The sequence below is a fragment of the Plectropomus leopardus genome, chromosome 21, assembly GCF_008729295.1.
Source record: "Plectropomus leopardus isolate mb chromosome 21, YSFRI_Pleo_2.0, whole genome shotgun sequence".
Taxonomy (NCBI): Eukaryota; Metazoa; Chordata; class Actinopteri; order Perciformes; family Serranidae; genus Plectropomus; species Plectropomus leopardus.
Window position 1 is genome coordinate 15,520,120 of NC_056483.1, and position 16,425 is coordinate 15,536,544.

General features: G+C 40.3%; 1 protein-coding gene across 1 annotated transcript in view; it reads right to left on the reverse strand.

Moving 5' to 3' along the window:
- The window catches only part of ctnnd2a (catenin (cadherin-associated protein), delta 2a), a 302,877-nt gene that overhangs the window by 189,028 nt on the left and 97,424 nt on the right, over positions 1-16,425 (reverse strand). Inside the window, 1 exon segment of the mRNA XM_042510566.1 lies at positions 13,898-14,010. Within this exon segment, the coding sequence (XP_042366500.1) occupies positions 13,898-14,010 (113 nt within the window).

Consider the following 16,425-nt stretch of genomic DNA (forward strand, 5'->3'; position numbering starts at 1 on the left):
GATCAGAGCTGTGTGATGAACAGCTGATGGATGAGTTACATGAATAAACCCACAATACACACTCGGGAAAATATGATCATGGATGACTATTATGGCCATTGATGTCTAAAACAAAGAAAAACAGAGAACACATGTGTTCAAATAGCCATCAGGTGTCCTATCATATAAGCTCTGGGTAGACATTACCTTCCACAGCATTTGTTAATAAGCTCATTTCTCTTCTGTCTCTCTTTGCTTCTTGCCTGCTTCCCTCTGTTCTTTCTCTGCACCTTGCTTTTTGGAACCAGTCTCTTTCTTGCTCTGTCTCTTTTTTTTTTTATCTCTCTCTGTCTGTGTTTTGTCTCAGTGTTTCTCTCTCAGTTTCTTTCCATCACTCTCTCTCTCTCTCTCTCTCTCTCTGTCTGCCTCTCTGGCATCATTTGGTTGGTTCTTATCTATTCTCACCACTATCTGGTGTTGGGGGAAGATAAGCATGCATTTGCATGTTTAATGAACCAAACACCCTCGATTTCCCTCAGCATGGGGACACACACATGCACACGGGTGCATGGATATACACATGCACATGCACGCACACACGCTTCTTCTGTTGGCCCTGCAGTCCTCCGTCTCCTTGCCACTGACATGGAGTCGCCAGCTGCTAACTCCTACAGGAGTAAACAGGGCCTATCTGTCCGCCTTTACATCTACAGCTGGAATAAATGAGGGAAATTTTCAAACAGGAGAGATATGATAAGACATATTAGAAAGAAGCAACAAAATGGCCTAATAGAGTACATAGTGGCCAACAGCGTATGAAGTAATAGATCAGTCATAGATGTACAATCTCAATATCTGTCTATGCAAAATACAGATATCCCTCACACATATTTTTACAAAATGAAGAAGTTCTGTTCCACAATCACACAGACCGTTAACAAATTAAAAAAGCATTAGTGTATATAGCAATAGTAGCAATATAATACCATTCCCTTTTTAATAAATAAGCTGAAGTAAATGGTGAGGTATTGAAATCAAACAGCAGCCTGTGTTTAATACAATGAAGATGAACCTCAAAAATCAAAATTCCTGTTACAATGCTACAATAAAAAACCTAAAATGTGCAAATACAAGTAGCATCCCATTTGGTTTTCACAGACTGTTTCTCCGTGCTAGACACTTAGTAGTAGCACAGCATCCACTCTTCTGGCTACTTTTCAAGAGATCAGCAATCAACTGGACAAGCGTGATTTAAGCTCTTCGTAAACTTGGCATACATTGACTATACCAAAGTGTCCCTGAGCAACAATCAATCCCTAAATCCCTCCCTGTGCTTGAAGTGTTGTTCTTTAGCTGACTCTGAACTTTGACTGAGAATGCTGAGAGAAAGATACAATTTTCAATCAACAGCATCAGTTAAAAGGTTTTGAATTTTATTAAGTCTGATTGTCTTTAACTAAACCAGAGTTCAACATAACCAATGGCCTGAGGCCAGTAAGAGTTTATACTGGGCAAGCTTACTGGTCAGTCACTGGCCCAGACAACGTATCAAGAGTCTGGGACGTGAGCAATGTCATCATTTAAGACACGCAACCAAGAGACGTCAAGAGGCATCAAGCTTTTCATTTGTTAACAGCCACACAGCCAGTGTGAGCAGTGTGGGCTCTGCTGCAGCTCATCCAGAGATTCGGCGCATCACTTTTATTTTTTTTACTATATGACTTGTACATTCGAGCAAAAATAGGCAGTGTAAATGGTCTGTTTATAGTCAAACTGTAATCACATACAAGTCTCCTTCAGAATCTTGAGATTTACTTAGGCCATATTCCCCCCACGCAATGATCCCTTCACAAGATGGAATAAGCGCACTACACCTGAAGTATCCAAAGAGCACCTGTATGTGATCACCAAAGACCCAGCGGCACTTCTACTCCATTGTTCCACAGCAACACTGCACTTTTTTTAATGTCTGTCTGTAAATATGTCCCAGCTATGAATATTTATATATATATTTTTTCAAACTCAACACTTCCTTTTTCCACTTAAAATGAAAAGCCCTTTAGCATTTCTGTGGACAGAATCCCTTCATTTATTAACACAAGACTTTTATTATTATTTGCAACTGAGCTCACACTTAAATGCTACACTAAACCCTTTTCTGTCAAAAATAAATATAAATGACATTTATAATGAAATGAAAAAAGTGACTTTCTTATGTTTTGTGCGGTTTTACATGAACATTTCATATCAATAACTAAAGGAAAACAACCAAATCTAAAGGGAACGTCCTTGATGTACCTATTATGTATAACAAATCACCAAAATTATGGTGGAAAAAAAAGTTATTTTAAGTTATTTCCATTTTTTGGCTGTCAGCCCAGGCAAAATAAACAAGGGAGCAGAAAAACTCTGATCTACTGCCCTAAGGGGCCAGCGGGGAAAACGTTACGTTGGAAACTGAACTGAACAGTTTACATAACAGCTAACCTGGCTGGTAAGCAAAGCTATCAAGTCTTTTTAAGCGAGCACAAAGCCACAGATAGGGTTTCTCCACATACAGGAAAATGTTTCATGTGAAGAAAGAGAATGCACTGACTGAAATGCGAAAAGCCAAGATGTAATTTAAGAGCAAAGACAGACAGATAGAGGGAGAGATGAAACAACACGGAGAGAGGCAGACAGAAAGATAGACAGTGGGGATGACAGCAGTGTGAGAGATGTTGCCACCTGCCACCATTTTTCTCCCCTCCTCTTGGAAATGCATCATCAGTCATTAACGGGGGGGGGGGCATGACTCGCGGTATCATCATCACTCACACAGACACACACATACACAGGCCCAAACACAAGGCGTATTTTAAGGTATAATGCAGCGGGCCTATAATTTGAGTTCTCTCTACGCAGCATTTTGCTGAGCTTATAAAACCGCCTGCAGCTAATGGTGTGATGGATCCCTCTATTATCACCCAACGCAGGAGACGAGAGTGGGGTATAGTGAGATAAAGGAATGTAATTGGATAGTATTTTAGCCGTGGCAAAAACAGGAGGGTGGTCAGAGACAGAAAGAGAGCACGGGCAAAGCTGTAAAATGATAACGGCATGATGAAGTCTAAAAGCTGTCCGAATGTGATGGACCTGTCCAATAAATTAAATCCAGCATTAAAACAGAAATCACCAAACGCATGTCTGTTAGGCTTCACACTAATGTGACGCAACGCTGTAGTGCAAAAATGATTAGAAAATACTGAGTTTATACTGTGGAGCATGAGGAAAAATGTTGAAAGATTTAATTCAAACCGCCCTTTAATTGGGTCATTTAAAAGGACACTGAGGCCAACTTTAAGCACAGAAAAAAATCTCAAAATAGAAGTCTATTGCTTGGTCAACCACTTTGGTCCAGAGTGAAATATTTCAACTATCGCTTTGTACAAACATTCATTGTATCCAGAGGGTGAAGGCTTTTAGGTCATCCCCTGACTTTTTTAAAAGTATAAGTAATGACATTCCTATCAGCCTTATGTTGATTTGACTAAACAACTTTTCAAGCGATTTCTCTGCTGCAGACAAATTCCCAAAGTAGTAATAACATCATTGCGGTTTTAAAAAGTTGCGGCAGCCTCCTGTGATCTCGATCATTTGGTGTAAATTGGTCAGAAAACAGCCTGAGCTCATTTAGGCCAGTCTTTTTTCTCATATTGATGTTGCCAAATGCCAAAATAATATTAAATGTTAGAAGGTTTTAGTCTCGGCTTATAGAAAATACTGAAGTTCAACTATGTGAACAACAACCAATAGCTGCACCCTCTCCAGCACCAAGCAGGGAACAGCAAACCAGGCAGACAGTGACATAAACACTGAGGAGACACAAGAGCATGAGGAAGTCTCGCTTGTCTTGGACTACAAAGAGGAGAAACTGGTGGAGTTGTGAAGTGAACAATGATCGTACTTGTATTCAGTGTGTATCTGAGCACTTTCTTTACTGAGAAATCTTGATTTTGTATTTTGCATTCATTTATTTGTTTTTAATCCATCGCCTTTCTTTCCCACAGTCCTCTCCCACTAAATTAGTGCAGGTAACCAAGGGAGTCTCGTAGCATGTTGAGGTGACTAAAACCAAAATGTTAAATTTGTATGCAAATACAGTTTCATTATAGATTATAGTAATGCCAAAAACACTCAACATGTTACGCCTTTGACTTTGTAAAAAGGCACACATCTAGAGTAATGTGTTTTTGCAGACATTAAAAAAAAAAGTTATTATGGCTCATTTCTTAAAGGGAGTGTGGCGTGATATTTTTTTCCACCAAGGGCAGGTATAGAAATAGTCTCAAAAAGAGTCTAGTTTCTTGTAAATACAGGTAGTGACCCTTCAAAATTCCCAGTTTTTGTTAAAATATTATAATGTGTGAGCCAAAACGTACATTGTGTATAGCGTTAAGATTATTGGTCTTGTTAAAACACTGATATCAAAGTGGCAAGATAAGAAGATTAGGACAGAAAGCAAACTAATGGAGGAGAAAATAGCAGAAAAAGAGGAGAACAGAGAGGAAAAAATTCAATGGCAGACAAGAAGGGGACTTTTTCCATAATGTTTCTGGCACTCGCCATGCGTCTGGGGTATATTAGCTGCTGTGATCAACTCTACAGTGTGTGAAGACTAAGCTACCAGTGGTGTGGATGTCTCCTCCTCAGGGTAGGACAACTTTATAGTCTAGTATGTGTGCCCCCCCCCCCCCGAGAGAAGTGTTGGTGCAGGGTGAGGAAATGTGTGGGGATGTGTGTGGATGTGCTCGCACAAAGAGCGGAACTGGTCCCTGCTGGTGTGGAACTAAATGTCACAGCTTGATTAGAATAAATAGTCCTGGGACTGGGCAGCAACGCACAGCAGGGCAAGCATGTGTGTGGTGACTCATTGCTTTTGTTCTCTCTCTCTTTCTATCTTACTCCCTCTCTCACTCTCAGAGCACATGCACACACATACACACACACTCTCTTGGACACTCAGGCTTTACCTCTCTCTGACCTACCCCAGAGGTCTTTGGGCAGATGTGAAGTCTGAACAACAAACAGAAAGCTGTTACAGCCTCAGGACATGAACTTTACACCTCACTCTGCCTCCCTCTCACTCGCTCGCTCTTTCACTCACTCGATCACACACACACTTTTGTCTCTCTATCTGTGTGTCTGTTCAATATATTGACTTGATGTTAGGTACACACTGGTTGGGCACACAAACAGCCAAATAAAAACAATTTGGACACACTCTACCAATGTCCTTGTATCAGCATTTTCTTTTTTGATAGGAGCTTCCATGACCACCAGATATTAAATGGGGAAAATATATTTGTGAAAACAGCACCGCATCTGGCACTCTTGCGTGTGCGTGTATGTTTGTATTCTTACAGGTGCATGCATGAATACACTAGTGCAGATGCCCATGCTTGTGCATAAGCTTGCATTTGGGGTACAAAATGGAGCAAGGCTCTGCAAAACGGCATTTATTTCTTCCAACTCAGGTGCAGAAATTTGTGAATTTATTAGTGAATAAAGGAGGAGAAGCTGGCTAGCTAGCGACACCGTTGATTTGGCGCTAACCACTATAACGCTGTCCTGACCAAACAGTGTTGCTATGTAAACATAGCAACACGTCCCCAGCTTGCTAAAGCAATGCTAAAAGGGTTTTGTGGTCAAAATGGAGTGACTTACTTACTAGGCAACCTGGGTGAGGCCTGAGGTTGGGCATAATGTTTTCTGCCACTGTGACGTCATCAGTATCACGGAGATTTTGTCTTCACATAAACAAATCGGGGATAAGTGGGGATACACCATCCATCTTTATATACAGTCTGTGAAGGCCACCCCAGCCAGCTGACGTTAGATACCACCCGAGGTTGCTGGGCAGTGGGCATGTTTCCACATGTCAACATTGCCAGCTGTCTGTCAGCAAAGCCAACAGAAAGTAAAGTAAAAGTTAAGACATTTACATCACAAAAACATTTCAATAAATTTCACCAACTCTAAATGGATCTTGCTTTGAAACGCAGCACTAAAGCTCACTGAGCGCTTGACTAAAAAAATAGGCCTCTTGTTTTTTTTCTGTTTTTTTTCTTCTTAAAAATTAACGACTTACTGGTACGTAAATGTCAGCCTATTGAAAGCCAATTTAACTCAAACTGACATCCCTATACTGCACTGAACTGCAGTGTATACACAAGTTCAGTTCAGGAGCACAGTGACAATACCACAAAGTAAAAAAATATTTGTAAAACATGAGGAGAGGATAGTGAGATAGACGTGTAGAGCAAGAGAAAGACAAACGTGAGAGAAAATGAGACAATGAGAACAAGCAAAAGACAGAGTGAGAGATAACAGGGGAAAAAAATGAAAAATAATAAATCAATGAACCTATTCTGTGGCTGCCACAGGGTAATGAAAGCTATTTATTAGCCCATCTATCCCCTTTGTCTCTTTCCTCCTCTCTCTCTCTGTCCTTCCTTTCTCTCTCTCTCTCTCTCTCTGTCTCTCTTTCCCTCACTCTCTCTTTCGGCATTGCGTTCCTCCCGCCCCCAGCACTGATACTCTCATCTCTCTCCACTAAACGCTAACAATTCCATTAAGCACAACAAAACACTCATTTAGAGGTCACATTTGTTTCGCTCAACTTCTCTTGTCATCTGCATACCAACTGAGGGGCTGCCTGCCTCGGCTTGGATTCTTATTATCTGACATGACCTTTCTGCTTTAAAATAATTGGCGGATCATAATGGACTTGCTGCTACTCCCTGTTTCTTTAATAACATGGCTTTACAACAAATGCTCTCTGTCTCTTTCTCACTGTGCATTATTTGTTCTAAAGCATAACTGATTGCTGCAAGATCTACATTTCGTCATTTATCACATCATACGTGCACAAATACTGACTAACACTAGCCACAAGGCACCAAAGCTGGTACTATATCTGTTAGTAGCCAGTGGAATATGAGAACAACACAATTAAATTTAGCCAGTGAATCCATACGCTTACGTGTCATCTCATATACGGCCTTGATAATCTACAGTATTGCCCCGAGTCACGATTAGCTTAGTAGCCAGCTTCACATTATTTCTTCAACAGTTCACAGGCAGTGCTTTAATGTACCCATACTGTGTCCCAGAATGCCCAACAAGGTCACTGCAAGGCAGACAGCAGCCGTAGGACCTTAAATGATCTGAATCTGTCAAGGAGTTGTACATTTATCTGCCTTACGTCTCACTGAACTGCGAAAGAACACACTGGTGATGCACATGTGAAACACCCGTTCTGCAATCTGCTGGCCTCTGAAACAATTTCTGCATTAAGAATTGCACTTTTGGATGATTTATTTCATTGTCCATGAAAAACAGCTGTGATATGGGCGCTGAAATACCAGCACAAAGTTCAAAACGAATGTTTTACCAGAGTGTGTTGTAATGGAGTAGATGAGAGCAGCAACTGACTGTGGCTTTTTTTGTTTTAAAGCTGGAGCAAATCAGTAAAAGTAATTCCAGTGTTTTGGCCTTGCACAGTTCTGGTTTCACTTAGTAACATGATCAAATTACTTCTAACCCCAATAATTAAACATCCAGGAACTTTCAGAATAGCAGTGTATAGAGAACTGTTATTGTTAAAGTTTCACACTTTTCCTCTATGCAATCCAAAACTCAGAACCTCATATATCTGTGTCGACCTCTCCCATTTTTGACCTTGATCTTGATTTGATTTTTGATTTCTGTAATGAAATTACCTGCCTCTACATATGCAGCTACTCATGTAGGGGGAATTATTTACATTTCAAAGAAAGATTACATTACCTCTATAATAGAGCTAGGCCGGTGCAAAACTTTTCAAACCTGTTTGATATTAAGGCTAGACCGGTATACCAAAATCTATCACTAGGTGTCACACTTAGCAGCTGCTCCAAAGTGAAATATAATGACATCACGTCCCAGCAGCAAACGAGAGTCAGAAAATCATGTTCACACAACATTGGAGCTCTCTCTCCACACTGAATTCATTAAATACACACTTCTGTTATGTCATGTTGGCCTGAAATATCAGCTGTGCCCTGAAAACAAGACTGTAGACATAACCATCTACTTGTTATCTTTTCTATTTATATTAAAAAAGTTTGAGGCTTTGAATGGAAATTACATACAGTCGAGCTAAGAGGAAGTAGCCTAACTTGTTACAAGCGCTGGTCATTTATCAGAAATCATCAGCTCCCCTACAATCTCCCTCCAGCTAGTTGCTACTTCGTTATGTTTTTGTATTAAAATAAAGAGGTTTCGTATTCATAATTACTCAGTTAAACTTGATAAGTCAGACATTAATTGTCAACTGTGATGCTCATCAAAGCGAGTGACAGAAAAAAATACAAACAGGGCATCTGATGAAAGTTCAGCTCAAAACACCATGCTGCTCAAGGCCATTAAGGGCATCCCTTCCAATTCCTCATTGCCATATTGGTGCACACTGCCATATTGGCTCAGATTTAGTTTCCCTGATAGAGTAACTTTGTCATGTCTTGTCAAACCCCAAAAAACCACATGAACTTTCTATTAAACAAACACAATGTGTGCAGCTCTTCCATTTTCTCTTACCATGTTGCCGCTGCTCAGTTCGGCAGTATATAGCATAAAGCCTGCCAGACATTAGTGTGTGCATTCGTCTTTAATAAACAAACATAGAAACATGTGCATCACATTTTCATATGGCTTATTTCGAATGCAATGCAAGTAGGATTTAGCACTGGTTGCCAATGGAGGCTAATTTTTAATTTGCCAAGAGCAGTCATACTGACAAATGCCAGATCAGCTGGTTTGCATTACATCAAAGCAGTTTAACCTTAAACACCAGACCAGATGGGCAAAACCAACCTAATTCCACTCTATGATGTCAGCTCCTTTTCTTAACTGTGCATCATCTGGTGCTCCATCACTGTTTGTTTTGGCACCTCTGTAATGGTGAAAAATAGATGAATACTAATTGAAATACATCAAGCATAAATTCAATGGTGTACCTCTTTAAAAAGAGCACTGAAGGCCTGAGCTGCACAGCAAGTCAGGCAGAAAAGACAGCATGGAGCAAATGTTTCCCACTGGTTGCCACTTACCACTAATGTCAGAAAAATGATAAATGAGACTCGGCATGGTGTTTGGATACTACGTGTTTGCGTGTGAATGTGTACGTGTGCCAGCGTGTGTTTCCTTCCTGTAAAGTGTTGTGTCGCATGCCAACGGTTCACAGTGTGAACAGATGTTAGTCAGTAATGCCCTGGGTTTTCTGCACCACAGTCAGGCATTTTTTTAGGGTCCTCAGCTCTGAGGAGGAGTCCGTGGAGATGCCTGAATTGCTTTATCGAGCGGAACGCAACTAAGGACACGCAGGCTCGCAGCGGCTGCCAAGAACACACATAGACACGCAAACACAAACACAGCGCTTGCTCCAAGCATGTGCAATACAAAGTCACAAACAGAGGGTAGATGAAAAAGCCCACACATCTGGAAAAATGACACACAGACACACACAAAACTACAGGGTACCAGGTAGCTTGTGCTTGTAAGTTGGCTTTCACCCTGACAGGCTTCTAACAGAGTAATGGACCCACTGCTGAGTAAATATGGTGGCTGCAGCTTAAAGCCCACAGGAAACACATTTAAAAAGAATATAGATCATCATGAAAGGAGAGTTTTTCTTGAAATGTCAAAAAAATACTATATAGAATATACAAAAGACCCCTAGTGTTAGCCTGTCTATTTAACTGTCTACCTTTTTCCTCCAACTATCGTCTCTGCTTTCTTCATTTTTACCTTGTGCTTTATTATAACACCTATTCACTCAGAGCCGGCCCCGACGCTCTATATTTAGCTCCTGCCTGTCACTGACACACTGATGAAGGAGAGGAAAATGAGTGGTGATGTTGGAGACCATGGGAAAGGTTAGCACTGTCTCTTTGAATAGCATCAGACTCTCTCTGATCATTCATAGTTGTATTGCAGACACTAATATCTATACTTAGTCTTGGGAAAATAAATAAATAAAATAAAACAAACAGGCTCTGTTGGAATATGCAGAAAGGATAGTGTCAATCAAAATGAACTGAAAAATAAAAATGGGCAAACTCAGAGGTGGGTTGTCACATGTGCGTATGCATGAGCTCAAAAAGGAAGACAAATGCACTTCACACGTTTTGGTTGACACGCATTGACAAATTTGAGGGCGCACAGGGATGGATGTGGACTCTGTGGCATATAGAGAGCTGTCAGCAGACAAAAGGCTTAGCTAAGCCAATCCTCTATATCTGATGTGATAATCATAAGATGATGCAACTATGAGACAGCAGACTTGACAGCAGACAGGCTATTGCTGGCATGATGCACAAGCAGATATTCTCACAAGCTTAAAGCAAATGCACCCAAACAGAAGCATGAGTTCAGATAAAACCACAGTGAAGTGTTTCTTTCACAGACTTTTAACATATGCTGAGGACGGGAAAGGTTCGCTTGAGGTGGCCAGTGAGGAAAATTAGCATAAATGATTGTACATATAAGAAAGTGACAGATCATATGTTGGTTCAAGTGGAAGATGAAGCTCTTTTCAGAAGAGTTTCTAACATATTCAAGTAGGTCCAGACAGGCTATCTATGGCTCAATCGAGACAGGGTCTCAATTCTTACGCTTTTTTAGCTGCCTCATTTAAAAGATATTGACAGACCTGTCAAAATCACAGAATTAATATATGTGAAATATGACAGCTTGACATTGGGCTAATAAGCCAAACAAATCATAGAGTCAAGAGTAAGTGTGAAAGATGAGCTCAAATCTCAGAAAAATCAATGCAGATACATAAATATATGGATGGCTGATTCTAAAAGATAACGCTGACTTGAAGTGTAGACTTTTAAGTCTCATGTAGTTTGTTTGAAGCAAACTATTTTAACAAATAACAAAATCATCTTAGTTTACAATCATTGCCCCCAAAAATAGTAAAACTTAAGCAGATGTATGGACAAAAGTAAACCAAATATAATTTTATACATCAAAGTAGGGCTGACTTATATCACATTTTCACTGCACAATTATTGTGGCCAAAAGAATTCATGATAACTTTATTATTGCAATATCTATGAATAAAACTTCAAATTCAGCTTTAACTTTGTTTTATTGTGCGTTTTGTCTCTTCTCTGGTAAAGGAATACACTCAAAATACAAGACTAGAGAGGTGAGGAGGGAGACAGAACAAGGACTGGGAAAAAAGTGATATGATTTAGGAGGCGCTGGAGTATTTACATGATAACATTATATGTTTAATATCCCTACATAACAGTCAGTGGACCTGAAACGGCAGACATCCAGCATATACCAGAAATCCCAACAAAAAAAACTAAACTATCTATTTTATGGGTCTTATATGTCTCTTTCTGCAAAAAGTTAAAAAAAAAAAAAAAAAATGGTGACTGCGTTTTTGGGTTAGTATTATAGTAAGAAAATAAGAACAGTGTCACATGATTGTGGGCATTTGCATTCTCTCATTATTATTTAACACACAGCATAATAGATTTAAGCCTAACAATAATAATTATTTAGCTTTGCATGTATTTGTATCTAATCAATTATTTATTTTTGTGTGTTTATTTGTATCAGTTTGTGTCTTCACCCCAGATTTGTAGACTTCTGTTGGTATAGGAATAGAGTGCAGACAGAGTTCCCCATGAGTTCTTTTTTCCTAAGCAGTGTTTTGAGATTGAATCATAGTGTAGATTATTGATTATTGATCTTGATGCATTCAGAACTGACCAGACCAGATTGATGGATGCAAAGAACGGCTGCTGCAGAGGTGACCAACCAGGAACTTCCAATAGGACTCCTAATAAACAGTCCAGCTCCAAAAAATAGAAAATTAATATGTGGGAGCAGATTCTGCTATCATGGTGCGCTGCCACAATAAATAAGTTTGTGGGAACGCCCTGTCTTTTTTTCCAATGATTTCTCACTTTACCTCCCTATTGTAACCTTCTCCATCCTCTCTTTCCAACCTTAAGAATATGACACACCCACTGGTGTTGTCACAGTTCGCACTTCAGGTCAAGTACAACCTGTTATTTTTTGGCTCTAACTGGTAATAAATTTATTGAGTTCCAAACTAATTAATTTTTTACTGGAAGTGCTCTGAACGGCTCCAAATTAGGTGCAGAAATCAGAACAGAAGCAGGTCCATGTTAGTAGAAAAGGGGTATGAGTTGACTTTACTAATAATTATCTGCACTTATAAATGTCCAAAACTTTGTCTTTGATGTTGCTTGGGTTATTTTTAAATCACTATCCCAGTATATTAACAAATACTGGAACTTCAACACATGCCTGGGAAAGAGCCTTTAAACTTTTCCCAAAAATTCTCATCTGAGGCTCAGCTGGAGCACAGAGTATGAACTGGGAAAGTTCAAAAGTGTCTTTTTTTTTTCCCCCCATGTGCTCCCTTTCCCTGCCCCCCCTCAGGGTTGTGTACTTATGCAATAAGCTGCCTGAGGGAGTCAGAGGGATGCTGAATTTCTATGAACCTGACTCTTTGACATCACAGCGAAATTCATGCAAACACAAAACCTACACATGCACACACACACGCACAAACCTCAGCATACACACACACACACACACACACACACACAACCCCCTAAAAACTTTCTGCCAAACTTTACTTTTCCTCAGGATTTTTATTTACAAGGAGGCAAAGCCGGTATGAAGGAGAATGTGAGGGGACAGTGATTTAGCGAGGAAGAGGGGCAGATATTAAGCTCAAGGTTTGAGCTGTTAGCATAAAATCCAAAATTAGCATGCTAGTAGCATACATCTCCTCTCCTCCATCCACCCTTCCTTCATCTTTACTCCCTCTTTCTGCTGAGAGCTCTCTTTCTCTCATCTGAAAATTATTTTGGCAACAGAAAGGTCAGATTTATAAACAGGGAACATAATTAAGTATTTTGAAGGGTTTCCGGGCTGTGGCTAATATGCTAATTGATACTTTAAAATGATGAAAGGCGTTGCAGGAAGTGCAACACTTGACCGCAGTCTCTGTTGCAAAGCAAAATACTCTAAGAGGACTTTTCATGAGCCTGCATATGTGTGGGAGAAGGTGTGTCATGTCGCACCATCAGAAATGTTGCCAAAGCTTATGTTGATGTTGTATCAAGCCCTCAGCAGCCATCGTGATGTGTCAGTGCGGCATGTGTTTGTGAAGAGCGTTATCATATTCTCACATCGTTATGTCGTGTGTCTGAGCCTGTGGTGAGCTTTACTCTCAGCCTACTATACGCAAAGTGTTATTTTACCCCATGTAACACCATCGCCGTGTGTGTACTTGTGTATGAATGTAGTTTTCCGTGTGTGTGTGATTTTGCCTGCAACCTCAGTGTTGTCCTAATCCATCCAGCTGAAAAATGCACCTCACAGCAGGGGGAACACTGTTCTTTTCCAGTAGCATCACTCCAAAGATCTGAGGAGAAAACACTCAGGGTGTGTGTGCGTGCATGTGTGTGTGTGTGTGTGTGTGTGTGTGTGTGTTTGGTGAGGGCATATAATGGTGCAGTCAGCGTTAGTGTCATGAAGGACACAGGAAGCATTCCATCATGCTCCAGGTTTGCACATACACTTGTGTGGTGTTGGTGGTGGTGGGGGGGGCGCAGACTCACATACATATAAACCTAAGATGCACACCTACATGTACACATTTCTGCATTTCTAATATGAGCCCACATACACACATACACACACAATGTATCTTTTACCTCTCAGTGCTTAAAGACACACGCATTATAAGTCAACCACCACACACAAAGGGTAGGGACAGTGTATGTTGCCTAATACACCCCAACACACAGACAGAAAAACAGGGTTTGCATGTTACCTAATGCTGCTCATGCTGCCTGCCTCTGATCCCAGCTTGCATCTCTCCAGCTGGGTGGCGACAATCTGACGCTCAGCCTCAAGTTCCCTGGTCAGGCGTTCAAACTGGAGCTCCTGCAGAGATAGAAAAGCGCATGTTATACAGAGACAAAGTAAGAGAGAGAGCTGTGCTGGGATGCTCCTTAGTATGAAAGTGTCTTTACTTCAGAGATACAAAAACTTTTATTTCTGTCTGATCTGATTGGTCATTAGTGTGACAAGGGTGGGGTGTTATAGCTATTAAAACATAGATATGGTTCTTCAATGTACGATAAGTAACCTTTTAAAGCTACCTGATAGCATCGGAATAGTATTTCGGTGTGAATAATAAGTTGCTTTGGGACTGCAGCCTACTTGTCGTGGGAGAAGCGAAGCATTGTCAGCCGCAGGTCATGGAAACAGCTTAGGGCTGGAAGACAGCTATGCGACAGTTAAAAATGAAGTGCGATCATTAACATGAATTTGATTGACAGGTGAGAAAAGGCGTGAGGCAGAGTAACTGGTTCAAAGTGTTCTAAATGTGTGAGCAAAAAACAAGCCTTTTAATCCTATCCGTCGTGTGGTGCGGGAGGGGTTGTCAACCGGAGTAGCTGAAGTACTCCTCTACCCAAAACTGGGTTACAAATTGTAAATCTGTCTAACGAGGATATTTGTGGAATTCCTTCATGAAATGTGTTTGTTATTCCCAGATGAGTTGTTTTCCTGTCTGGTTTAACAAAGAAATGTTCACATTTGAAAAGTGACAGAAAAGTAAATTCAAATTTAAAACAAAAGTGTATTTTTTTGTTTCAATTGGGTAGCTGGTAACAAAAGACCTACGCTGACAAGACAATGACACATTTACTGGCTGGATCCTCTAATTTCAGTCGAAGACATGTTTTCATGCATTGACATTTTTGGCAAGTGATGTAACAATACTGCATTGGTCTTAACTGTAAAGTGGACTACTGTTGACATGAGGGGGAAAACAATACAAACTAATAATAGCCTACAAACATACTTCAGATCATTGCAACACACAACAATCACAGTTGTTGGCATTGAGGATTTAATGTCTACTGCCAGGATAACTTCTCAGAGTTGTAAAATCCAGAGTCATGCTATTAAAAACTGCTACACAGGGTTTAAAAGCATGTGATATTCACATAAGGACATCTTATTCAAATTGGATTTTAGATACCCCATTGCAGTCCCTTGTGTTGTTGTTGTTTTCTTAAAGGAATACTTACCATACCCCCCAAAAGTACAATTGTGTCTCAGCAACTAATCTGAATTTGTGAAGAGAATGTTGTTTTTCTCACATGTATCCAGTGAAAAATGAATCCAAAAAACAGAGAAAGTATTTGATGAAATGAGGAAAAAGGGGTCCATGTTTAACAAAAAGCAAAACTCAATCAAAACACCCATTTACAAACTCTCACATAACCTGTGCAGCGTAATCAACATCTCATTTATTCAGTCGTATCTTTAGTAAAGACAGGGAATTGAGCTAAAAGTTAAACTTATCTTTTCTCGAGCCAGACTCCAATGACAAAAAACAATGATTTAACATTGCTGAATATAGGAGCTGTTGATCTGCTACTGCTTTGATCAGTCTGTTTGTTGTTACTGTGTGACTTTTGAGAATCCAAAACTAATTAAAACACCAAAGTCACACAATAACACAAACTATCTGAGTGACTGAATGACAGACCAGCAGCTCCTGCGTTCAGCGAGGTAAAATTACATTTTTTGTTAATGCAATCTGGCTTAAGCCAGAATAAGTTTAACTTTTCGTACAATTCCCTGTTGGAAAGGGCTGTCTCGGGGTGCCACAAGCTCACCTGGTAGAGTGGCTGCCCCGTGTACAAAGTCTGTGTCCTTGCTGCAGCAGCCACGGCTTCAACTCCATCCTCGGCCCTTTGCTGCATATCATCCTCTCGCATTCTCTTTCCCCCTTTCACACTATAATCTATAATCTAATCTATAATCTTAAAAAAAAAAAAAGGAAAGGGCTGTCTGTCTGGGAAGTAACTGAGCATACGACTGGATAAATGAGAGCTGAGCTGTACTGCACGAGTTGGGTTGAGTTGGTTTGTAAATGACTGTTTTGATATACGCAGACCCCGGACTTCAATTCATCCAGAACTTTCTCTAGTTTTAGATTCTTTGTTCACCACTGAGGCGTGCAAGAAAAACAACGTTTTCTTCATGAATTTTAACGTAACACGGGGGAGTGATTGATACGCAAATGATGATTTGGGAGGTGAAGTATTCCTTTAACTTGGTGCTTCGGCCGGTGACTGTGACTACAGTCAGGCGAGTTGCATGTTCCTGTCAGGTCACATCCACGGCCAACACATTGTTGATAAATTACCCCTGAATGTGCCACCTTTAAGCCAATCGAGTGTGAATGTGTGTGTGTGTGTGTGTGTGTGTGTGTGTGTGTGTGTGTGTGTGTTGAAGCATTAGCTGTTTAAGTGGCTTACTGACAGTTCTATATCAGTCATC